General features: G+C 49.0%; 6 protein-coding genes across 6 annotated transcripts; 4 read left to right on the top strand and 2 right to left on the bottom strand.

Moving 5' to 3' along the window:
* Positions 1-826: 826 nt before the first annotated feature.
* On the top strand, positions 827-7,158 carry sidD (nonribosomal peptide synthase SidD; the record flags this gene model as incomplete). Its single annotated transcript, XM_057165047.1, has 2 exons — positions 827-1,273; positions 1,315-7,158. The coding sequence occupies 2 exons, from the start codon at positions 827-829 to the stop codon at positions 7,156-7,158; spliced, it is 6,291 nt and encodes a 2,096-aa protein (XP_057020646.1).
* A 483-nt stretch (positions 7,159-7,641) lies between these two features.
* N7466_005649 (ABC transporter ATP-binding protein) lies at positions 7,642-11,684 on the bottom strand (the record flags this gene model as incomplete). Its single annotated transcript, XM_057165046.1, has 2 exons — positions 7,642-10,685; positions 10,742-11,684. 2 exons carry the CDS (start codon positions 11,682-11,684, stop codon positions 7,642-7,644), a joined length of 3,987 nt encoding a protein of 1,328 aa, XP_057020645.1.
* Positions 11,685-12,709: 1,025 nt separating this feature from the next.
* On the top strand, positions 12,710-14,717 carry N7466_005648 (MFS siderophore iron transporter; the record flags this gene model as incomplete). Its single annotated transcript, XM_057165045.1, has 4 exons — positions 12,710-13,005; positions 13,061-13,331; positions 13,387-13,729; positions 13,786-14,717. 4 exons carry the CDS (start codon positions 12,710-12,712, stop codon positions 14,715-14,717), a joined length of 1,842 nt encoding a protein of 613 aa, XP_057020644.1.
* Positions 14,718-15,464: 747 nt separating this feature from the next.
* N7466_005647 (GNAT family N-acetyltransferase) lies at positions 15,465-16,843 on the bottom strand (the record flags this gene model as incomplete). The annotated part of the gene is made up of 2 exons (XM_057165044.1): positions 15,465-15,836; positions 15,896-16,843. 2 exons carry the CDS (start codon positions 16,841-16,843, stop codon positions 15,465-15,467), a joined length of 1,320 nt encoding a protein of 439 aa, XP_057020643.1.
* A 558-nt stretch (positions 16,844-17,401) lies between these two features.
* Positions 17,402-18,338, top strand: sidH (enoyl-CoA hydratase/isomerase family protein; the record flags this gene model as incomplete). The annotated part of the gene is made up of 2 exons (XM_057165043.1): positions 17,402-17,630; positions 17,749-18,338. 2 exons carry the CDS (start codon positions 17,402-17,404, stop codon positions 18,336-18,338), a joined length of 819 nt encoding a protein of 272 aa, XP_057020642.1.
* Positions 18,339-22,418: 4,080 nt separating this feature from the next.
* N7466_005645 (MFS transporter) lies at positions 22,419-24,167 on the top strand (the record flags this gene model as incomplete). Its single annotated transcript, XM_057165042.1, has 3 exons — positions 22,419-22,586; positions 22,646-23,075; positions 23,137-24,167. The coding sequence occupies 3 exons, from the start codon at positions 22,419-22,421 to the stop codon at positions 24,165-24,167; spliced, it is 1,629 nt and encodes a 542-aa protein (XP_057020641.1).
* Between the last annotated feature and the right edge of the window lie 171 nt (positions 24,168-24,338).

Raw genomic sequence — 24,338 nt, 5'->3', positions numbered from 1 at the left:
CGACACCATTGATCCTTCGATCGGGGCTTATATGATAAACCCTGGACAATGATCTGGGAAAGAAGTCTGGTAGCCAAATTAAGCAAGATAAACGAGGAGATAGTCAACTAGGGTGATAGCTCCGTCTACCTTATTAGTGGGTATAAAGAGGCGAGCTCAGATACCTGACAATGGCGCGAGGCGCGCCAAGTCGAAACCAGAAAAAGATTAATGTTTTCCAAAACATTTCGGTGTTTCGTTTTTGTATTATACGGATTGAACATGCGTTGTTTAATACGGCTGGTAATTGGTACAGTATATTACGAACTCTAAAACATGACGAATACGCCAATCGGATAAGATTGATATCCACCATCTGCTGCGGATCTGATAAAAAAAATTTCCTCCCACCAACAATCAATATTCCGGTTCTCGTCATTTCAACTGTGGATTAGGCGGCCCTTGGGATTTCCTTGGTGTGGATTAGTGTAGACCAGTCAAAATGATCAATGTCATTCTTTACCGGAATTTTTTTACGGTTTCCTGCTGCAGGATACCTCTCGGCTAGACCCAAACCGTGCAAAAGCATCATGGCGAATCCACCCACACTTGCCGATCTCGCACTGTATACAGTAACTGTGCGGAACGTTTCCTGCAGCCCCGCGGTTGACTCGTCAGGGAAAAGAGACAGTTAGCATCATGCAAGCTGCCTGACTATATATTCTACACTATACCCTTTCGGTCGACTACCACTTGCGCAAAGCTCACGGATGACCGAGGGTCGACTCCTCTTTTCCCAACTTCAATCGGTTCCTGGATTTCACGGAGAGGTCGGACGGTCGCAAATATGAGTATCACTCACCAAAACGATCTGCGCGATCAAAACCTGAGTAATGGCGTGGACTCGGAGTCGCGTCCGGTGGATTGCGACGGCTTCCGCTGCTTCCAGGTCGCTGAACTTGCGCCCGACGCTTCGACACCAACAGGCATGAAAGAGGAGCTGGTACTACTCGCGTGGCTGATTGTGCTTATGCGCACCCGAGAGGGTACCTTGCCTCGCTTTGAATGGGCCTACAAGAGCCGCGATGAAGATACCAGCTTTAAATCCGTTCACCACGAATTACCCACCGAGACTCTGGTGCCCGGACTGGACAGCAGCGTTGAGCAAATTATGGCAGCTATTTCACAACAAATCAAAGCAGTGCTTCCGGCAGAACTGGAAACTGCGCCCAACTCGGTGTCACTCATCTTGAGCTCTGGTTCTTTGACTCACGACGCAGAAGCTAATGAAGAAGTGAGTTTCATCCTTTGCAATGACAATAGAGGGGTATTTAGGGACTGACTGAGATCCAGGGAGCAATGCACTTCGAAGTTCGCTTTGAGAACGATCAACTTCACATTCGCCCGATATGGCAGACCGATAATATGCTACAACATACCGTTAAACACACCGTCGAGCAGTTCGCGGACACTATTAAAGCGTGCCTCGCATCCCCGGGCGCATCTATCGAAGAAAGCTTAAAACCAGTGGAGTGCGACATCGAGGAAACCTGGCGCATCAATCATGAGCTACCTCCAACGTACAGCTTCGGAACACATGAATTATTCTCCGAGCGCGCTCAGCAAATTCCCGACAAAGTCGCCATCGATTCATGGGACGGCCAATTGACTTACGGCGAGATTGATCAGTGGTCGTCATATGCTGCGTGGAAACTCAAGGAAGAGATGGGAGTTCAATTGAACGATGTACTGCCAGTGTGCTTTGAAAAGTCCAAATGGACTATTGTCGCAGTACTTGCAGTCATGAAGGTGGGCGCGACCTTTGCGCTCATGGACCCCACTCTCCCACTTGCTCGGCTGCAAAATATGGCAAAGCAAGTTGGCGCAAAGGCAATGGTGTCATCTAGAGGTCAATATGAATTCTCGTCGGAGATCATGCCAAGCGACAAGATCTTTGTTGTGGAGGCGGAGGCCTTCGCTCAGATCCCGAAGACGGAAGTCATCGCCACATTGCCAACAGTTCCCCCACAGACATTAATGTACATCATCTTCACATCTGGAAGTACTGGTACACCGAAGGGTGTCACAATCTCGCATGAAACATATACCAGCAGTTGCATTCCTCGATCCGAAGCAGTTGGCTACAAAGAAGATTCTCGCGTTCTTGATTTCGCTTCGTACGCCTTCGATGTCAGTATCGACAGTATGCTTTGCACTTTGACCAAGGGTGGCACTCTCTGCATTCCATCGGACGAGGACCGCTTGAATGATATCAATGAGGTGATTCGGAACATGAAAATCAACTATGCCGGCATGACACCTTCCGTGGCCCGTATTCTGGACCCGGATGTGATTAAGTCGCTCACAAATGGCCTTGGTCTGGGCGGAGAGGCCGTTCCTGCCAGAGACGCCAATATCTGGGGCCAGGATGCCCGTATCATTATTGGATATGGTCCCTGTGAGTGCACAATCGGCTGCACTATCAACAGCAGTGCTGCCACAGGTAGAGATTATCTCTCTATTGGTCCCGGTAACGGTGCAGCCATGTGGATCGTAGATCCAAATGATCACGATCAGCTTATGCCGATCGGCGCTGTGGGCGAATTGCTCGTTGAGGGACCAATCGTTGGACAGGGATACTTGGGCGACCCAGAGAAGACAGCTTCTGTTTTCATCGAGAACCCCCCTTGGCTCGTCGCTGGATATAAGGGCCATGCGGGTCGCCAGGGACGTCTTTACAAGACGGGTGATCTTGGACGATACGATCCCGATGGATCGGGTGGCATTGTTTTCGCTGGACGAAAGGACACCCAGGTCAAATTACGTGGTCAGCGTGTTGAGCTTGGGGAGATTGAGAGTCAACTTCGAGCTATCTTGCCTGCTGAATCAAATGTCATCGCCGAGGTTATCGTGCCCCAGGGAACAGGAGGGCAAGCGACACTCATCGCATTCGTGACTACTCCATCAATGAAAGAGCAGGATGGTCCCGGTGTCAGCTCTGCAGAGCCTTCTGATGATCTGCGCGAGATTCTGCCTAAGATCAGCACGGAGCTGGCTAAGGTTGTCCCCCGATACATGGTTCCCACTGCCTATATTCCTGTCAACGATATCCCCGTGTTGATTTCCGGTAAAACCGATCGCAAGCAGCTCAGGGCATTTGGAACCACCATCGACCTGCGCCAGTTAGACTCTGGCAATGAAGCTACAGCCAACCGCGAGTTAACCGATCTGGAAAAGCAGTTGCGCGATGTCTGGGCCCAAACACTGAAGCTTGACGTGGAAGGCATTAAGCCCAACGATAACTTCTTTGCCTTGGGTGGTGATTCCGTGGCAGCCATGAAACTCGTATCTATCTGCCGGTCTCGGGGCCTTGATCTTTCTGTTATTGGCATGTTTAGCAACCCATCGCTTGGTGCAATGGCTAGTGTTATTGAGACACTGGATAGTGCAACGGTAACACAGGCCGAAATCCCTGCGTTCTCGATGATTTCCCAGACTTCCGAGAGTGCTTGTGCGGAGGCTTCTGAAGTCTATGGATTCAAGAAGACTGCCATCGAAGATATTTACCCTTGCACACCCACACAAGAGTCACTTTTCACATTTTCTCTCAAATCTGCCAAGCCGTACGTCGCTCAACGAATTGCGACTATCCCCTCTAATGTTGAGGTCGCTGCTTGGAAAACAGCTTGGGAGAAGGTAGTAACCAACAGTCCTATCCTGCGCACTCGGCTAGCTCAGCTTCAGGAACCCGGCCTGCAGCAAGTTGTACTACAAGACACTATCTACTGGAGGGACTCGGATAATCTTCAAGAGTACCTGACGAAAGACCGAAATGACAGGATGCAGCTTGGAGATCGTCTTGCCAGATACGCTATCGTTCAGGAAGATGGCAAGACATACATGGTCTGGACAATTCATCACGTTGTTTACGATGGATGGTCTGAACCTTTAGTTCTGCAACAAGTTAGCAATGCTCTGAAGGAACATCCCGTTGAGATCCAAACTCAGATGCGGGAATTCGTCAAGTGGGTCAAGGATACTGACGAGGACGCCATGGAAGAATTCTGGAGGCGTGAGTTGAAGAATGCTGTCGGTCCTCAATTCCCTCGTCTTCCCTCGAGAGACTTTGTCCCCTTCCCCGATGGAAATGTCGAGCATTCAATCTCGGTGCAGACAGGCGCCGGGTATCCTTTTACACTGGCCACCTTGATCCGTGGTGCTTGGGCGCTCGTCTCCTCCCAATACTCGGGAAGTGATGATGTTGTATTTGGCGAGACTCTCACCGGTCGCGATATTTCTCTTCCTGGAGTCGAGGGTATCGTCGGACCTTTGATCGCCACAGTCCCAGTGCGCATCCGCGTCAACAGACAGACCACCATCGAGTCTTTCCTCCAAACCGTTCAATCCGGAGTGCTCGCTCGTACCCCATACCAGCACATGGGTATGCAGAATATCCGCAAGGTCAGCCGCGATGCTCAACATGCGTGCGAAGCTCCCACCGGTTTGGTCATCCAGCCCGACCCAGACTCTGCTGCGGTCGGTGAGCTTGGTTTCGAGCTTGGTGATGTTGTTCGTGAGGCTCTTCACTTCAACCCTTACCCGCTGATGATCGGCTGTGGAATTAAAAAGGGTGGCTTCAGGATTCGCGCCAACTTTGATAGCACGCTGGTCAAGTTCTCACAGATGGAGCGTGTTCTTCAGCAGATGGAGGCAGTTTGCTTCCAGTTGACCCGGAATCTATCAAGGAGACTGGATGAGATTTCTTGTATCCCTTCCACGGAGCTTAATCACATTTGGAAATGGAATGAGACTCCTCCTTTGTCGGTCGATGCCCTGACTCGAACGCTTCGTGCCAACTCGAGCATCAAGGCAGGATCACCTTATCCTAATGCCGTGGTACCCTGGGTGGTAGATATTCGAAACCCGTCTCTTCTTTCCCCCATTGGATGTGTTGGTGAACTGTGGTTGGAAGGATCCTTGCTTTCTGGCGAGACCGTAGATTCTCCATCATGGCTGGTGGCTGGAAGCTCGACCTTTGCTGGTCGGACCGGTCAAGTCCAGGCTACAGGAGACATTGTTCTTCTGCAAGAGGATGGAAGCTTGTCATTTGTCGGTCGCAAAGAGAACTTGATGCCTCTCCAAGGACATGCAGTGAATATTGCAGAACTTGAAACTCACTTCACCAAATATCTTCCCCCAACAGTTCGTGCTGCTACTGCAGTTGTTCAATCGCCCTCGGAAGGCCAGAAGGACCAACAACCAGAGCTAATTGTTCTGCTTCAGCCGCGCGCTTCTAAGGAGAAGACAGTTGAGATCATGGACGAGAAGTACGAGATTGGATCAAAGGGCTGCAAAGCGACAACCTGTACAGATGTTTCTTCCAGCCTTGCTCTGGGACTGAAGAAGCTCGACAAATTCATTCACGATTCTCTTCCCACCTCCTTGGCCCCCTCGGCCTACGTAGTCCTTGAGAAACTGCCAGAAGAGTCTGAATCAGTTGATTACCAGACGCTTCTCAACCAGCTGGCCTCCAACATTCCTGCACATGTGCTTGAGAAGCTGCGTGAGGGCTTCCAGGAGGCATGGAAGAAGACCTCAGCACAAGCCAACCTGACTCCCAAAGAGAACATTCTCCGAACTGCCTGGGCAAAGATTCTTCGCATGGAGCCAGAAAAGATCGATCTCGACGATAACTTCTTCCGCTTGGGTGGTGACTCGGTCCTGGCAATGAAACTGGTCTCCAGTTTGCGTGCACAGGGCCATGGTTTGACCGTTGCAGATATCTTCCAGCATATGCGCCTCGGAGATGCTGCTCGTGTCTTGAAGCTCGACCAGGCTTCCCAGCAGAACATCAAGCCATACATTCCATTCTCGACCCTGGATCAGTCCAATCTCGATGCATTCCTTGCCAATGACATCCGCCCGAAGTTGGCCAATCCCGAATGGTCTATTCACGATGTCACCCCGGTCACTGATTCCCAAATCGTGGATATCAAGGCCACTGTCAACATCCCTCGCACCGCCATTCAGTACACCATGTTGTTCTTTGATGGAGGTATTGACCGGGAGAAGCTTTTCCACGCTTGCGATGAGCTCATCAAGACCCATGAGATTCTGCGTACTGTATTCGTCGAACATGAATCCAAGTTCTACCAGGTTGTTTTGAAAGAAATGGAAACACCTTTGACCAAGCACTTGGCAGATGGGGATCTCGAAAAATCAGTCAAGGAGGTCTGCGCCGTTCATGCCGAATTGGACTACAAGCTTGGCTCATCCTTCCTGCAAATTCTGCACGTCGAGGGCCGAAACGGTGACGAGTGCCTCGTCCTAGGCCTTTCCCATGCTCAATATGACGGTGTCTCTCTCCCGAAGGTACTCCAGGATCTGGAAACATTCTATACTGGCGGAGAGATCACAGCGCATGAGCCATTCTCTGTGTACATGGGTCGCGTTTCCGACGAGCGTGTCCAGAAGACTGCCATCAACTACTGGGGCAACCTCCTCAAGGGTTCTTCATTGTCCATTCTCGAAGGAACAACAGTCAAGCCTGGCGACAAGGGTGTCTTCAAGACGAAGACCGTTGAGAATGCCCAGCCACTAGAATACATCACCACCGCAAACCTTCTCACAGCAGCATGGGCGCTGGTTCTGGCTCGTCGTCTCCGCAAGTCCGATGTTACTTTTGGAGGTGTGACTTCTGGTCGAACGATCGATTTGCCTAATGTGGATAATATCGTCGGTCCATGCTACCAGCTCACACCCATCCGCGTTCTGTTCGAGTCTCACTGGACGGCTTTGGATCTGCTGCAATATGTGCAGAAGCAGAGTGCCGAGTCAGCGGCGTATGATTTCCTCGGGTATGAAAAGATTTCTCGAGAGGTGAATTGGTCAACGGGCCAATTTTATGATTCTCTTGTTCATCATCAGGATTGGGATGATTTTGATACTATGCCTTTCGCTGGCGGAATGTGCAAGGTTGACATTTTGAACCCCCATGGTGACTCTCCTTACCCGATGAAGGTTGTTTCATTCGTGAAGGAGGGCAAGGTCAATGTTGGTCTTGTTGGAAGTGAGAACGACTCCGTATTTGTTGATGAGGCTTTGGATGAATTGGCCGCCACTGTTCAGGAACTGAGTGGTCAAAAGGTGGAGGCCTTGCTTGATGCCGAACTTTTCTAGTTGGGGACATAATCATTGATTCACTGTATCTATTTGTTTTCTTAGCTTTTTGAGTTCTTTTTTTGTAGCCAATATCGATTTTGTTCTTTGTTATCGCTGTTTCAAATTTTCAGGATGATCAAGCATAAACAATGTAGATTCTCCCTCCTTTCTTGACGGATACCTGAAGCCCTGGAGACAGTACGGCCACTGTGAAGAATGTGGCTACAACACAACGTTAGGAAATCTCCGAATTAAATTCAAACAAAGTAATAAAAATAACAATAGACAATAGAGGGATTTACTATAGAAGTTACCCGTGGACATGTTACATTATAATAAAAATCAAGAAAAAGTAAATTGAATTGATATGTCTATAAGACTTCTATAATGAGAAAGAAAATTAAAACAACGCTATGTACATGCGAAGGTGACGGCCCAAATCTGAGCACCGCCAGGTATTAAAATCAAAATACAGAGTTTTTTCCCCAAAAATATCACCAATTAAGTCGCCACAGTTTGGTGCATGACATTGGCCCGATAACTCTCGGATCTCTCAAGCAGCTCCTCGTGCGATCCACGATCGGTGCATCTTCCACCATCAATCAAGAAAATGACATCAGCCTTCCGAATGGTATGCAAACGATGAGCGATCGCAATGACAGTGATACCCTTAGCAGCCTTGCTAAGACCATCTTGAAGGAGCTTCTCAGACTCAGCGTCCAAAGCACTGGTCGATTCATCCAGAATCAACAGCTTAGGCTTGCGAACCAGCGCACGCGCAATGGACAATCTCTGCTTCTGACCACCAGAGAACTGGTTACCGTTTGGTCCACACATGGTGTTGTAGCCTTCGGGTAGTGATTCAATGGTCTCATGGATGTTGGCAAGCTTGCAAGCTTCGACGATGTCCTCGTGAGTTGCATCCTTGCCGGGCTTGGCACCGAGACCAATGTTGAACTCGACAGTACCCTCAAACAGGACACTCTCCTGGGGAACCAGCGAAATGTTATCGCGAAAAGAGGGGTCGCGGGTCTTTGTCACATCAAGACCGTCGATCAAAATCGATCCAGACTCCGGGACGTAGAGGCGTTCGGCGAGGGAGATGATGGTCGATTTACCTGCACCACTGGGACCCACTAGGGCGCAGAACTGGCCAGGCTTGATATCGACGGACAGACCGTTCAGCACCTTCATATCCGGGCGAGCAGGGTAGGCGAAGTGAACATCGCGGAGCTGAACACTCGACGCGACCGAGTCAGACTGGATCGCCTTGGGCTCGATAGATGACTCGTCATCTCCATCTGTTGGGGCGACATTGGGCGCGTGGGTAGGAACACGACCACGCATTTTATCCGAACCCTGTTCAATGAGATCCAGGATTCTGGCCATGGCAGCCCGAGCTTGGGAAAGTTCCGGTGCAAGGGCGAACATTTGACTCCACAGAAGAGCACTGACAAGAAGGGAGAAAACGACAATCAGGAATTGAGTCTGGGTGTAAGTTCCGTTGATAATCTGTTTGGCACCCCACCAGTATGCCAAAGCATTGACACAGTTACCGAGGAAGTAAGTGGTCGACTGCCAGGCGCTCGCTTGCAGGGTAACATTAAGGGTTTCCTTGCGAGGACCCCGGAGAGACTTGCGGTAAGTCTTGAGAGTCTGGTCTTCGAGAGAAAGGGAGGCAATGGTCTTGATGTTGGAAATTGCCTCAACACCAATGTCCACAGATAGAGCGTAGGCGTTCTCATGGCGCTCTTCAAATCGACCGAGAATGAGGAGCTCCATGAAACCAGCACCCAAGAGGAGGGGAACCAGTGCAAGACAGACCAAAGCGATCTTCCAGGCGATGATATGTGTCAAGATGATAGCGGCGAAGAGGTTAACGGTAATAGAGAACAAAGTACCAATGATGGAACCACTCAAGCCAGCAAGAGCGTTACCATCTCTGGTGATGTAGGAAAGAAGCAAGGGGGGAGTACGTCCATTCGACTGGTGCCATTGGAGATCCTGCTCGAACAAAGATCGGAAAGACAGAACTCGAACAGTGTATACAACCTTCTCTGACACCCAACCAAATCCAGCCCAACTGACGACGTTGGCGAAGAACTCAATGATGGCCAGAACAAAGAACATGAGAGCATAGAAGTCACCCTGGGTTCGAATGTAGGCCGCACTGTTGCAAGGATCAAGACTACCGACAGTGTTTCCAAAGATGACAGCCTCGCCAGAGAAAGCTCCTCCGACAATGACCGAACCAAGTAGGGCAAGGACGATGACGAGCATATGGGGGCGCAGAGTGGGGGCAAAGCCCTTGCAGAGAGCCCACAGGGACTTCCTAGGGGCCGGAAGCTCATCTTCTTCCTCGGCTTCATCTCCAGAATCACCGACCGGGGTTTCCTCGGTTGTGGGGACCTTCTCCTTGACATTTTCAAGAGCAGAGCTGGACGACTCAACCTTCTCAATATCGGTAGCTGTCACGGAGCTTCGATCGGATTTGCTGGCAGTCTCCACGCTGATCGTGGTTTCGTTCTTGTCTGGTGTGCTACTGAGAGTCTGCAATTTGACGAGTTCGGCATATGTTCCATCCTTGGCCATCAGTTCGGCATGGTTGCCCTGTTCCAAAATGTTGCCCTTGTGCATAACGATAATGTTGTCCGCTCCAGTAATGGTCGACAGTCGATGAGCGATGGTGACAACAGTTCGGCCGGTTGCGATGTTGTTGATGGCATTTTGAATGCGCTGTTCACTGTGTGAATCCAGAGAAGCTGTTGCCTCATCGAGGATGAGAACGGCAGGATCACGGATAAGAGCCCGAGCGAGAGAGATACGTTGCTTCTGACCGCCGCTGATCAATCTTCCACTAGATCCAACGACCGTGCCAAGTCCATACTGCAGGCGTGAGATAAAGCCATCGGCATCAGCGAGTACTGTAGCCTTCTTAACCAATTCCACAATCTCAACAACATCAGAGCCGAGCTTCTCGGCTTCAGTCATAAGATCTTTACCCTTACGCAGATCGGTTGCAAGCTCTTCCAAGTCAGGGCGGATGAAAACCTCCTTGAGGTGGGCATGTCTTGGGTTGCTGGAGTTGATCAAGCCGTGTGCGATGTTTTCCAAAAGAGAGCGGTCAAGGAGAGAAGGTTCCTGTTGCACCAAGCTCAGGAAACTTCTCAGGTCCTTTACATTGACTTCCTGGATATCATGGCCATCAAAGGTAATCTGACCCGAGTTGGGGTCGTACAGTCTTGTAATTAGGCCTGCGATTGTGGACTTTCCACTTCCAGAGAGACCGACCAGAGCAGTGTGCTTGTTGGCTGGGATGCTCAAACTGATGTTATCGAGAACGGTGATCTCAGGACGAGAGGGATAAGTAAAAGATACGTTCTTGAACTCGAAACCACCTTCGGCTTGAGTCATGCGAATACCAGAATCAGAGGTACCATCGATTTGGGGCACGCGCTCAAGATCCTCGCGCAACTTAGAGTATGAAGCAGTAGCTTGGACGAACAGATGCAGGAATGGCGATACTTGACTGAACAGCAAAGTAGCTAAATTATAAGTCAGTATATCATTTCGATCCATGAGTAGATTTCATATCACATACCTTCGATCAGGACAAAGATGACAGTGAATGTTGCACCGACAGTGACACCCGAAGTTCCAGTTGCCACAGACTTGGCTACCGACTTGGCGCCTTGCCAGAAGGCCAAGCCGTTCGCACCGTAAGCAACAAAGTAGAGCACACCAGACTGGATGCCAACCACCACAGCCTTTTTGAGGCCTTCCTTTTCCGAGAGCTTGAGCGCCTTAGAAAACTTTTCCTCCAGACGAGTATTGGCACCAAAGGCCTGCACCACGACAGTGTTGGATAGGGCCTCAGAGGCAATCGATGCAGCGGTAGCCGCATGATCAGACATAAGTCCGGAGTACTTTTCAATATAATGGCTGCCAACGAACGACATCAACATATAGGCCGGAATCAACGATAGCAGCATGCAGGCAAGTCTCCAGTCCTTGATAAAGGCAACGATATACGCGGTGATGAAGAATGAGATTGCCGAGAGGACAATTCCGACTTTCTCAGATGTACCGGAACGAATGGTTTGAATATCGCTATTGAGACGCGAAGCGACCTCACCGGGAGGTAGGTTATCGAAGTATGACGGCTCCTGTCGGAGCAAGTTTTTCAAGTAGCTCTCGCGGAGTCTTTGCGCCAATCGTGCGCCAGTCATAGTCCAACATGTCAGGTGGATATAGATAGTGAAGAATTGCGCGATGGCTAGGTAGACGATCAGGAGAATTTCGCTGTTGATAGAGCCTTGGTCGGAGGACTCGGAAGAGGCAGTAGCGGTTCCATCCTTGGCGGCGCAAGTGGCAGAGTTGAAATCGTCAAGCAATGAACCAAAGACAATACCAATGATGGGAAACGGGACACCAGATGCAATTGCACTGAAGAATCCCACGACTAGCATGCCAATTTCACGTCTAGATGGGTTGCAAGCCACCAAGAGCTTGCAATAGCTCGTGAGTTTTGAGAGGCCCTTCATGGCGATTGGCAGGACACAGCCTTTGTTACCAACCGGGGATATAGTCGACCTCGGGCGAAGATATAGTTTACTTGAGACGAGTCACCAGAGGCGTATGCATTGATTCCTCGAAAGAATGAAGGGGAAACGCGCAATGCACTTTTGAAAGCGAGTGGGTTGCTAAAGCTAAGGAGAGCTTCTCCGAAGGAATCGCAAAGCCGAATCTTATCAATCAGAGAGGACTAATCCTGAACGGGGGCCTGCCGAATCCACTTGAACGGTTTCTATTCGATTTTGAAAAAAAAGTCTGTCCCGGCTCCTGGCTGGTCCGATGTGGGTTCTAGGAGAAAGAAAGAGAAGGAAAAAAACACATCAGGGGCGTGAAGGCTTTCGGATTTTTCCGACATCGGTCCACATTTGACTGTCAATGATGATGATCAGATAACTTTCCCCACTCACACCTGTTTTTCTGCATCGAAGCGAGGTGGACACGAGTTACGACGCAGTTACAACGGGTGACGATATGGATTCGGGGGATACCGCCCATACATGATCCATACCGGTATCAAAACAAGTACGGGTCCGGTATGAACCCGGTATCAGACGCCCGTTACGAGCATTTACTAGTGTCATACTAGCTCATACACAATTCCCCTACTGGAGTTCCACTCCGAAGTTCAAGAAAAATGCCCGAGCGCTAAAAACAAAACAAAAAAAACATCTTTTGCTCGTTCAGTCTCGTCCGTGTAAAGGAACACACGCCACAGGTGGATATGTGGATCGACTCACTTTTTTCCTGTTTTGCCTCACTTATCGACAAATTAGATGTTTCCCTCGCTATTACACCCTAGGTTTGGGCTTGCGTGGCTTCATGCGGTGGGCGTGATTAGATCCTTTCCAGACTAGCGAACTTCGGCCTTTATCAATCTGTGGATTTGGGGAGCTGTACAGAGACTATAAGGGACAGAGTTTTTCCCTCGAAGCTTGGTCCCTCCGATCTTCATCTTATCTTTTTTTTCATCCATCTCGTGAAAAGATCGTCCATCATGGCTGGATTCCGGACTATGTTTAGTCGCCAGTCGGCCGAAGATGTTGTCAACACGGTCAACGTTCAGGAGTCTAAGACTGAATACGACCAGAAGACAACTGCTGAGTCGGACAATGCCAGCTCCGAGAATGCTGTCAATGAGAAGGGTGCGATTGACACTGAGAACCCCGTCGTTCCCGAAGAGGATGGCACTCGCTTTGAGGCGCCGGATGAGCACACGCAGCGTGGTGTTGCCGATATGGAGGCCATGACCCAGACTTGGTCGAAGGGGGCTCTTATTATGGTCTTTGCCAAGTACGATCTTCATTTCTTGATTATAATATCTTTGTTGATACTGACTTCTGCACAGCATCTGGCTGCTGTACTTCATTAATGCCTTCCAGAGCTCTGTCCTTAGCAACTTGATCCCTTACTTGACCAGTGATTGGGATTCACACTCATTGCTGAGTGTCATTTACGTTGTTGCTGATGCCGTGTCCGCTGCTTGCTATGTCCCGCTTGGAAAGATCATGGATATTTGGGGTCGTGCCGAAGGTTTCGCTTTCATGGCCTTCTGCTCTACCATCGGTTTGATCATGATGGCAGCTTGCAACAACCTGCCCACTTTCTGTGCTGCCTACGTATGTTCATGCTTCTTGCATTCAGTTTGACGTTAGCTAACAATTACAATAATAGGTTTTCTACACTCTCGGTTTCAGTGGTATGACCTATACTGTTGATGTCATCACCGCCGATGCATCCATGCTCAAGAGTCGAGGTCTCGCATACGCTTTTACCTCTTCCCCCTACATCATCACTGCGTTCGGTGGTGCCAAGGCTGCCAATGATATTCTCGACCAGATTGGTATGCGTTGGGGATTCGGTGTTTTCGCTATCGTCTTCCCCTTCGTCGCTGCTCCTCTGTACTTCACCCTGAAGTACAATCTGCGCAAGGCTGTCAAGGCCGGTCACATTGTCAAGCAGAGCAGTGGTCGTACTTTTATGCAGAGCGTCTGGTTCTACATTGTTGAGCTCGATGGTAAGTCACAACTACGGAGGCATAACCGTGTTTAAAAGCTAATCTGTTGTCCATAGCCCTCGGTCTTCTCCTCTTCTCCGCCGGTCTTGTCCTCTTCTTCCTTCCCTTCGATATCGCCGGCGCCGCTCCTAGCAGCTGGGGTACTGACTACATCATCGCTATGATTGTGGTCGGATTCTGCTTGCTTTTCGTCTTCATTGTCTACGAGTGGAAGTTCGCCCCCAAGCGTCTGTTCGAGTTCAACTTCCTTTGGAACCGTACCGTGCTTGGTGCCTGTTTGCTGGATGCCACCTACCAGCTCTGCTACTACTGCTGGGACTACTACTTCACCTCCTTCCTGCAGGTTGTCAACGACCTCACCGTTGCCGAGGCTGGATACGTTAGCAACATCTTCGACATGGTCTCTGGTTTCCTGCTCCTCTTGGTTGGTTGGATGATCCGCCGCACCGGCCGCTTCAAGTGGCTTCTCTGGATTGCCGTTCCCTTGTACATCTTTGCTCAGGGTCTCATGATCTACTTCCGTCGCCCCAACCAGTCTGTCGGCTACTTGGTCATGTGCCAGGTCTTCATCTCCATCGGTGGTAGTGTGTTCATTATTATCGAGCAGCTTGCTATCCTTGCTGCTGTCGACCACCAGCACGTTGCTGCTGTCTTGGGTCTTCTCAACGTCGTCGGTACCGTCGGTGATGCCATGGGTGCTACTATTTCTGGTGTCATCTGGCAGAACACCTACCCCAACGCACTTCGAAGACTCCTGCCTGCGGATGCCATGTCCAACTTCGAGAACATCTACGAGGATCTCGATACCCAGCTTAGCTACGCCGTTGGAAGCGCTACCCGTATTGCTATCCAGGATGCTTACGCTTACGCCCAGACCCGCATGTTGGCTGTAGGAACTGCTGTTTTCGCTCTTGCATTCATCTGGACCATGATGATCCGCAACATTGACCTGAAGGCTGTGCCCCAGGTCAAGGGAATGGTCTTCTAAGCTCATCTTGGAAAATCCCTGAAAAGGCATCCTTATACCCCATTCCTTTGTCTCTCTTTATATACCCTGAAACCTGTCTATATCACTACCTTAGGTAGTTTCACAACAGGATGAGATCGAAGAATTATTGATACGATATGTAATGGCTGCTCACTTAGCGAGTGTGCTATAGTTAATAGTTAGTTTTTCCATGGTTGTTGCACAGTAGACTACTCCTACGATAGAGTGCAACGACTTCAAAAAGAATCTTTGTTTTTGTTTACATTTCTTTTCTAGATACTCCAGTTCAAATCCTTCAGCATCATCCATTCGTGGATGGACATCTGGATGGATAAACCAATAGTAACGTCTAATGTATCTAAGCCTTAGAAAATTTACAGTATTCAACATTTGAACATTCGATCGCACGTTGAGAGCCTGGGTGTATCTAGCGAGCAAAATTCGTTTCCGATGAAGAATCAATCTAACTATTGGGCAATTGATATTAGCAGTGGATTTAATGGGGGAAAACTGGTGAGGAACCTTCAAATGTTAGATCTGGACAAAGCATCTACTGCACGGTACCTCCACCATGGCAACCTAGGCAGGGTTCAGTAAAGGCACACAGTAAGAATATGAAAGATCATTGATAGAGAACAAAAACAGGCTTCAATTTTAAGAATAAATCATGGAAAAGTTATAAATATACCCGAAACTGACTATACATGAAAGGCGACCGTAGCAAAACATAAACCCCCTAGCATCCGATTATAGCTTTGCATTCCAAGCCGCGCGATCAGCAGACTCCAACGGGCGCTCCCGCCCATCCCAGAAGATGGGGCAGAGCTGGAACCATTTTTCCCGGCTGGCGATTGAGTGCACGGATCGCTTGTGTCCCAAATCAACGTACGAGCCGATAGTAAGACCCTGTGCATTCTCATAGGACAAGATGATCGAGCCTGTGGCGCGGGGCTCGCCCACAACATTTGCTGTGCGTGGATCGTCAAGGAAGCAGTAGTGAATGCAGCTGGAGTACCAAGCGTTCACGCGCTGAGAACCACGGAAAGAAGCATCACCAACAAGCGAGTGGCGGCCGCGGTCGTAGTCGCCAGCATTGTAGTGAGCACCATAGTGATCCTCCTATAAACAAAGTTAGCACTCAATTACACTTAAAAAATTATAAACAGAACGTGGCTTACCTTCGCCCAGTACAATTCATAGTACGAGAACCGGGTCTCGTTGAACCGGCCAAACAAGCACAGAACGTGCGGGTCAACATGCAGCTTGCGCAGGTACTCCCGGTGCTGATCCAAGGTACCGGTCTCATTCCAGCCCTTGGCCACACGGGGATCATTCTGCCAAGTGTTGAAGAGCTTCAAGTGCTCCGCATCTTCCCAGTTCACAACCTCCAAAGAGAAGTGCTCATCAATCTCGGGGATGTAACGACTGTACGCAATGGAGCCGGGAGCGGGCTTAGGCCGACGAACCGGGTGGCGGGTGTAAACTGGCTCTTCAGGGAACTTGTTTGTGATTTGATAGTTCTCCGGCATGAGGGGGTACCGAGCCAAGGATTCGCGCGCGGGAGTGTCAATTCCGTCGCCAGCAGCCCAGATCGCGCGTGGGCCCGCTGGAGAAGCGGCGCCTTGCCAGAAAGAGCTTCGCAAGATCAGCAGTTCATCTGCTTGCTCTGGAGCGATCTCCTTGGAACCGAATGGCTTGGGGTGCTGAACGGCCAGTCCGGTCGCCAGCAGCTCACTCCGTAGAGTCTCCTTGCCTGTGCCGTCAAGAGTCACGCGGAAGTATTCATTTGTGGGGTATGCCAGGTAGATCGCATGGACGACGTTCCAGATCTGGCCCAGAGAGGGGGTCTTCTCGGTCCATTGGAAGATGGTCTCGGGGCTGCGGCGGGCTCGACCCCAGGCGGTGTTGTTGTTGGAGGGTGGTTGCTCCGCTTCGGGGCGGAATGTCAGGTCACGCCATGAGAGTGGTTCGAGGTGTAGTGGTTCAGACAACGGTTTGCCAGCTTTAGGCTGATCTTGCAAGATCAATGCACGCTTTGTTGGAGTTGCGTCGTCGACGGCGCGCACTTGGTAGGCGGTGAGGAAGGGATGGGGAAGCTTGACAGCGGGATATGTGTGACCGGCCATCTTGTGTTGGTGTATAGTATCTTTTGTCGCACTGACAGAGGGGAAGCAAATGCCAATAGAAAGTAGTATCTTTCAAATTGGGAGTATAGAAGATTGAAGAGTGGTGAAAAAAAAAAAAATTATCAGATTATCAGATCTAATAAACCTCCGGGATTGGTTTGAAAGGATTCAAGGAAATGCCGGGACAAAGTGCAGACCCTGAAAATAAATACGAAGCCGAGGTCGAATTGACTATTCCTCCAAGGCACTTGAGACTGGTAAGCGAACCTTCAAATATTCTTAAGCTGACTAGACCAAGAAAGGCATGTTTGAGCAGAAACAATTTCCAAAAAAACCAGCAAAAGGACTCCGAGTTACCCTCGGTTCTCCACCTGGATTATCCATAGCGGGTTTATCATTGGGGTTCCAAGGCTGACCCGGCGCCACATTTCTTGCTGGTTAGACTCAAAATTTCACGGCTTGTCCGTTTAACTCCGTCATCTTGGCTCTTGGACTCTTATAAAGACAAAACGGCGGGTCTTAGAGGAGCCACATTTCTGCATATCCTCATAGATTACCATGTCACTTCGATCACAATCCTTATCCTATCGGCATTTCAATGTCTCTTTCCCGCATGAACGCGTGGTGCAGGTCACCCTGAACAGACCCGAAAAACTAAATTCCATCAACAAAGAGACTAGCGTCGAGATCGCAAAGATCTGGGAACTTTTCGATCAAGATGACAGTCTTTGGGTAGGCATCATTACAGGCAATGGGAGAGCTTTTTGTACAGGAGCCGATCTAGGCGGTATGTCACGAGACTCCTTTTACAAACACTCATACACAAACTGTTGCAGTTCTATTTCTGTTTTCCCAGCATTTAATTGGTATACAACGTGGTACAATTTACTAACGTCCAGACTTAGAATGGAACGCAATGGTCGCAGCTGGTGTAGTCAACGATATGTCCCCGCCCGGTCTCGCCGGTCTCCCACGTCGCAACGGCAAGAAGCCGATTATCGCTGCTGTGAACGGCATCTGCATGGGCGGCGGCTTTGAGATGGTGGCAAACTGCGATCTGGTTATCGCGTCTGCATCAGCCGTCTTCTCTCTCCCCGAGGTCAAACGCGGTATCGTGCCCGTTGCCGGTTGTCTTCCCCGGCTCACTCGGACCATCGGTCTTCAGCGGACCATGGATCTCGTGTTGACGGGACGTACAGTGCCCGCCAGCACTCTCTATGACTACGGTCTAGTCACCCAGATTGTGGATGCCGACAAGGACATCGCCCAGGCTGCAGTGAAGCTCGCGGAAGAAATGTGTAAAAACAGCCCAGACGCGCTCATTGTGGGTCGTCTCGGGGTTCGGTTAAGCTGGGAGGCTGGCAGCGCGGAGGACGCTGTGACGAATCTGGCGGATCAATGGTATCCACGTTTATATGCGGGCGCCAACTTTGCCGAAGGAATCCGGGCGTTTGTGGAGAAGCGACCGCCGAATTGGATTGATTCCAAACTGTGATGGGGGCAAAATCCAGATCCAACTTGAAATATCGGAATGTTCGATGAAATTATCTTATCAGTCTAATCAGATGAGTGATAAGGTGTGGCAGACGCTAGTAATGTATTACCATGGGTGAATATGCGGGTTTTCTTTATGCGTATCCCGGTAAAGATCAGATAATTCTTGGTAATTTTTCCAAGATTTCAAGAACGGATTGTATTCTTGAATTTCGGTATTTGTAACTGGTTCTAGTAGCTCATTTGAGATATTAGAAGCTGTACCAAGGATATTTGTATAGTAGTAGATCTTGGCTTATAGGACTTTCTTCTTATTCCTTTGGTAAACGTTCTTTAAGAATTTTTTCAAAAAAAACCACCAAGTCAAGCCGCTCGTAAGATTAATCTCCACCCGGATCACTCCACTGTAATTTACACATGTCCACTTTTATTACAATACCAAAAGTACATAAATTACATCGTAAGTTACATGCTGTTTTATATTCAAGGTATGCAGTTTCTGAGTGGAGCCCTAAGTATCAAATCTCTTCTGTGTTGATTTTTGTTGTGAACTTTCGTGTCCACCAATTAATTTTTTCGGTCATCAGACTTTATTAGGTACAAATAATGACTCAACTACGCAAAACTAAATGAATCAAACTACGGAAAGCTCCGTATATCCTCCACATTGAACCGCCGGTGATAATTCGGCGCCCATGGCCGACCCACGGGCGGAAAGGATCAGATAACTTTCTTTACCCTAGGACCCCCGTACTGCATGCGGACCTTGGAACGGGCCCCGAAGAAAAGAAGCAATTATCATGTCCGTCAGTTCAAACACGGGCATGTAGACGAAAACACACGTGGCCGATGCGTAGCTTGATCCATCCTTCGATTACTTGGCAGCATGGTTAAAGCCAAGAAATCCAGAATGGTATAATCCTCTCAACCGAGCAGCCTGATCGTTTGAACTCTTGATTGGCCATGACCGCCTGCACCTCATATATTTTCTCCACCAACAACCCAGTCCCTCGTCAAATGGGTAATTTCCAACCACGGTTAAGATCATCTGATTAGATTTCACTCCGTCTCCGATTTGTTTTTTTTTTCTCCCTTGAAATTATGAGGGGTCCGTGTCCAAGGTTAGTTACACCACTGGGGACAAATAGATCCACCTATCCCGTAAAGGCCCGCGTACGGCGGATATTTAGGAGTGGAACGAAAACAAAATGGGCAGCTGGGCATCAATGCCATGCCATCGCCAAGCTGCCAAGTGTCTCTTAGCGGTTCTTGGTCACTGCTACCGGGACTTCGCCGTGTTTCGGTCGTTACGTAAATCGGCGGAGCAGAACCAGTAATATTGGGTGGGTCTTTCTTTACCTTGGCCAAGAGAACGAGAAGTTTTATCAGATCAAAATTACTCCGTGTAGCCATAGACATCATACGTTTGAATGTGGCTCGCTCCGGTAAAGAGTCCGGTGATTATGAGGTGTAATTTTCAAGCTGCGGAGCTTAACTTGCATTTGCGGCAACACCGATGTGAGCCTATAGTGATGCCATGAAAATTGCCTCCAGGCTTTGCAAATCCGTGCTATCCCACTCAAGTGGGAGAATGTATGTTCTCGGAGCTTTGTTGAGGCAAATGTACTTCCAAGGTTCTTGGCTTGCGGAAGGAGAGAGTCAAGTTTACCGGGTGTCAGCACGCTACTCATGACTTCTCGGCATTGTCTGCATTCAATTCTCATGATGTGATCTTACATGTAGCAAAGCCAGCTAGAATTCTTTGAACTTGAGGAAATCTCTAGTTCCTACCACCTAGATTGACTTCATAGTTTTCAGTAACACATTCTGGTCATAGATTCAATGGTCCCCTCCGGATTTCATTCTGCTCCCGTCAATTCCTCACGAATGAAAAGTCTCTTTGATGAGCGAAACAATCAATTGATATAGTGGAAAATTTGGTAACGTGAAAATATAGAGTAGATCAGTGAGCATCAGGGCAAGGATCGACGAAGGATCTCGAAGATGTACACAGAACCTTGGAAGATCCACTTCAGCCACATCTACAGCCAGTATGTACTATCCCCGAAACTAACCAATGCAAACTACTGCAAGTTTATCTGTACCTCACGTTGATCTCTCAAACATCAGGTGGACTTGACCTATGCTTTCAAGCCGAAATACACTCATTTTAGTGAAGGGCCGTTTATAGAAAATCACACGATTCTCTTGATGCTATTATTCTAGCGCTTTTCTCTTTAGGACTCACTCTCTCTATTTCTCTCTTTCTCTCTTTCTTCAGTCTTTTCCCCTTCTACAATTCACTCCGGTTTATGGTGTTTATTAACCTACTAGTCAATATTCATGAGTCTTCGATCCACAACCTTGGAATTGCCAGCAATGGTGACTGAGGGTCCTTTGCGCCAAGGTACGGACGCGAACACTCGCCAAAGTCAAGTCTTTAACCTGTTGGACTTAACATGCCCTTCAATAATTTGATGCTGATGTTTTAAATCTAAAACATCTATCATCTTATATGCCAAGTGGTTATCATTGAGGTCAAAAAAGACCTAATTACTCGGTCAAGACAGATCATTGCATATATGGCGATAGTCCAAGCCAACCACAACAAACGAGGTCTGTCAGACGTTACTGTTTGTGGCATTTGATCTGGTTGAATTGATGATGCCTTCTGCAATCCTTTGCCCAGGGGGTGAATAGGTTTGCAAGATGATCCAATTATCGGATCTGAACGGTTGACATGATATTGCCAATATGGTTGCACATATTATCTTGACTCCAGACAAAGCCTGCAGCTCCCGGTTCCGATCTCTGGATGCAGCCTCGCCTCCAGCAAATGTAGCTGACTTGCTTAAGTGAAGATGTTTGAAGGAAGCCCATCTTTTATCCTTAGCTAAATCTTTCTGAAAATTCGTCTATGGATTTTGCATTTGCACGATTCTTCTTGATGCATGAACAATTTCCCTGCAAGTACCTGCCTCGGCAGTAAATGGCTGCAAGAAGAATAGAACCGCATAAAATCCATGGTTCTTATTTGCTCTTCTGTCTCGACATATCACTGTTGACATATTCGATCGCATCGTGAGATACGTCAACCTTTTATATGAGCATCTCTCAATAAATCTGATGTCCCAGGCTGTCTGCTCGGGTGCCACTACCCATCTGAGATGATGCATGTGGAGTCTCGTCAAGGTTGCTATATCGGAGCCTTCAGCTATTGCAATAAGTACAGGTAACAGTAACTGGGGTTTCTTGATACAATTGATTCTTGCGCGATATCATGACATTCACTTATCTGGCCTTTTTTAATCCCGCGTTTAACATGCCGAGGTTATCGGCAACATCAGACTTGTTGCTTTATAAACAAATGCTGGTATCTGGGAACAAAGCCAGGGCCCAGATCCATCTTTGTAAGTAGATTTTGTAGCCAGAGGCCAGGGCCTTGCAGTTTGAATCATATGAGGTCTTGAAGGCGATATTATCCCCCCCCTGCTTTCTGTCGCAAGGAGCTTGCTTTGGGTTTCTCTGGCAAATTTTTGGCATTGGTCGCTGGGAGGATATGACCCAAAGGGGCTCAAGATCAACATCATGTCCAATCTGGTCAACTCCTCTGATTCGCTGTCAGGATATCCACTTCCAATCGTTTTAAACTATATTCGTGGGTTAGTCTAAAGGGAAACCGAGGGTCATTGATGCATGCGGGCAAAGGAGCGATGATTGGACGAATTGGCGGCATGGAGATAGTTGACTCAGCTTGACTGTTCCTCAAACAGTTAGTCAACTTGTCGACCTCCCACGGACCTTGTTCATAGCCAATCAGCTTGCCTCGTGCGCGAGTAGCTTCGACAATGCAGGATTGAGCCACGAGGAGATACCGCGTGGGGAGGAAAGAGCGAGATGGACATGCGACAGGACCCCTCCGTGTCCTTTTTTTTCTTCTTCTTCTGTTCTTTCCCCTCTCTTCCAAGTCTTCTAAATCTTGAAGTTTTGGTGATTTTGGCTTCTCGCATTCCAGCCAAAGTTGCGTTTTCCCCAGATTAGCCACCGTTGACCGATAAGCCGATAAGCACCATCGCAACCAATGGACGTCGAAGCAACTGCCACTGCTCCGGCAGATCGGGCAGGCAAGTTGAAGTCTCCCAGCAATGCTTCGTTGACCGAGCGCTCCATAGCGCATGGCGAGAATGATATCTTGGGAGGAGAGAAGGTGGACCGGGTGCTGGCGGCCAAGATGAACATGGTCAACGACGTGAGTTCGCACGGTGCAACCCTGAAATTGACATGTGGCTAAACATTCTTTTGGTCCAGGCTATCGATGAGATCGGTTTCACTCCCCATCACTGGAAGCTCTTCTGTCTGAACGGCTTTGGATACGCTGTCGACTCTCTCATCCTCCTGATTCAGTCGATTATCTCCACTCAGGCTGGGTATGAATTCAACCCGAGCTATTCGACGGGCTTGACGATTGCTGTTTATGTTGGTATGCTGGTAGGCGCCATCTTCTGGGGATTCTCCGCGGATATCATCGGTCGTCGCTTTGCGTTCAATGTTTCTTTGTTCGTCTCGGCGGTTTTCACGGTCGTGGCGGGCGCTTCGCCGTCATGGACTGTTCTGGGTCTCTTCATCTGCCTCAGTGCTTTTGGCGCTGGTGGAAACTTGGTACTGGACACCACCGTGTTTCTCGAGTATCTTCCTAGTAAGAGTCAATGGCTTTTGACCTTGATGGCGGCGTGGTGGGGTAAGTGTTTCTTTTAAAAATCACCGGAAGACCAGGACTGACTGTTTTTCGCATCTCCTAGGTCTCGGTCAGCTCATCGCCGGTCTGTTTGCCTGGGCTTTTCTCCCAAACTTCTCGTGCTCCGATGCAGCCACCTGCACTTATGAGAACAATATGGGTTGGCGATACGTTTGGTATACATCGGGTGCCTTCGTATTCGTGTTGTCCATTTTGCGCATCACCATCATTCGACTAGAGGAAACTCCCAAGTTCCTTATCGCTGAAGGAAAAGACGAAGAGGCGGTGCGCGTGCTCCGTAAGATCGCTGATAAATACCAGCGCCCTTGCAGTCTGACTGTTGAGCGCCTCCTAGCGTGCGGAGTGACAAGCCATCGCAAAACGACAGCGGTCGGTTTGACTCAACGACTCATCGATCCCCGGGAGGTCATGTTCCACTTTAAGGGACTATATGCGACACGAAAAATGGCCTTGTCAACTTCCTTGGTCTGGTTTTCGTGGCTTTTGATCGGTCTCGCTTATCCTCTTTACAACGTCTTCCTACCCACATACCTAGCATCCCGCGGCGCTCAGTTCGGAGATTCAAGCCAGTACACCACCTGGCGCAACTATGCAATCAATAACACTTGTAGCATCTTTGGGCCTGTTGTGGCTGGCTTCATGTGTCGCTCACCTTGGTTCTGGGGTCGTCGCGGTACCATGATCATCGGGGCCTTGGTCACCATGATTTTCTTCTTCTGTTACACTCAGGTGCGAACAGAAAGTCAGAATCTTGGTTTCACTTGCACGATCTCGTTCTGCCTTAATATCTACTATGGTACTCTATACGCCTACACCCCCGAGGTCTTTCCCTCGGCTCATCGAGGTACGGGCAATGGAGTTGCCATCGGACTCAATCGAATCATGGGTATTGTCAGTGCCGTCGTGGCCCATTCGGCCAATGTAAGTTCCACGCTTCGTTTATCTTGTATCATACTAATTGTCTCCCAGACCAAAACCGCAGTCCCAATCTATATCTGCGCAGCACTCTATATCGTCATGGCTATTGTTGCCGCGGTCTTGCCATTCGAGCCCTTCGGTCGACGAAGCAGCTAAATCGATCACCGTTGGGACCATGCGAGCTTCATGACTTCGAATGGTTTTTTCTCGGACTGGTGGAATATAAACCGCAGCTTTGGTCGAAAAACAATCTTTTTTCGCTATCCCAATCTATGCCGTTGGTTGAGTGGCTTATTTGTCCCTGGACATTACCTTCAAACAGCTGTC

The sequence above is a fragment of the Penicillium verhagenii genome (assembly GCF_028828195.1).
Source record: "Penicillium verhagenii strain IBT 33310 chromosome Unknown utg000006l_segment0_segment0, whole genome shotgun sequence".
Classification (NCBI taxonomy): domain Eukaryota; kingdom Fungi; phylum Ascomycota; class Eurotiomycetes; order Eurotiales; family Aspergillaceae; genus Penicillium; species Penicillium verhagenii.
This window is presented reverse-complemented; position numbering and strand designations above follow the sequence as displayed.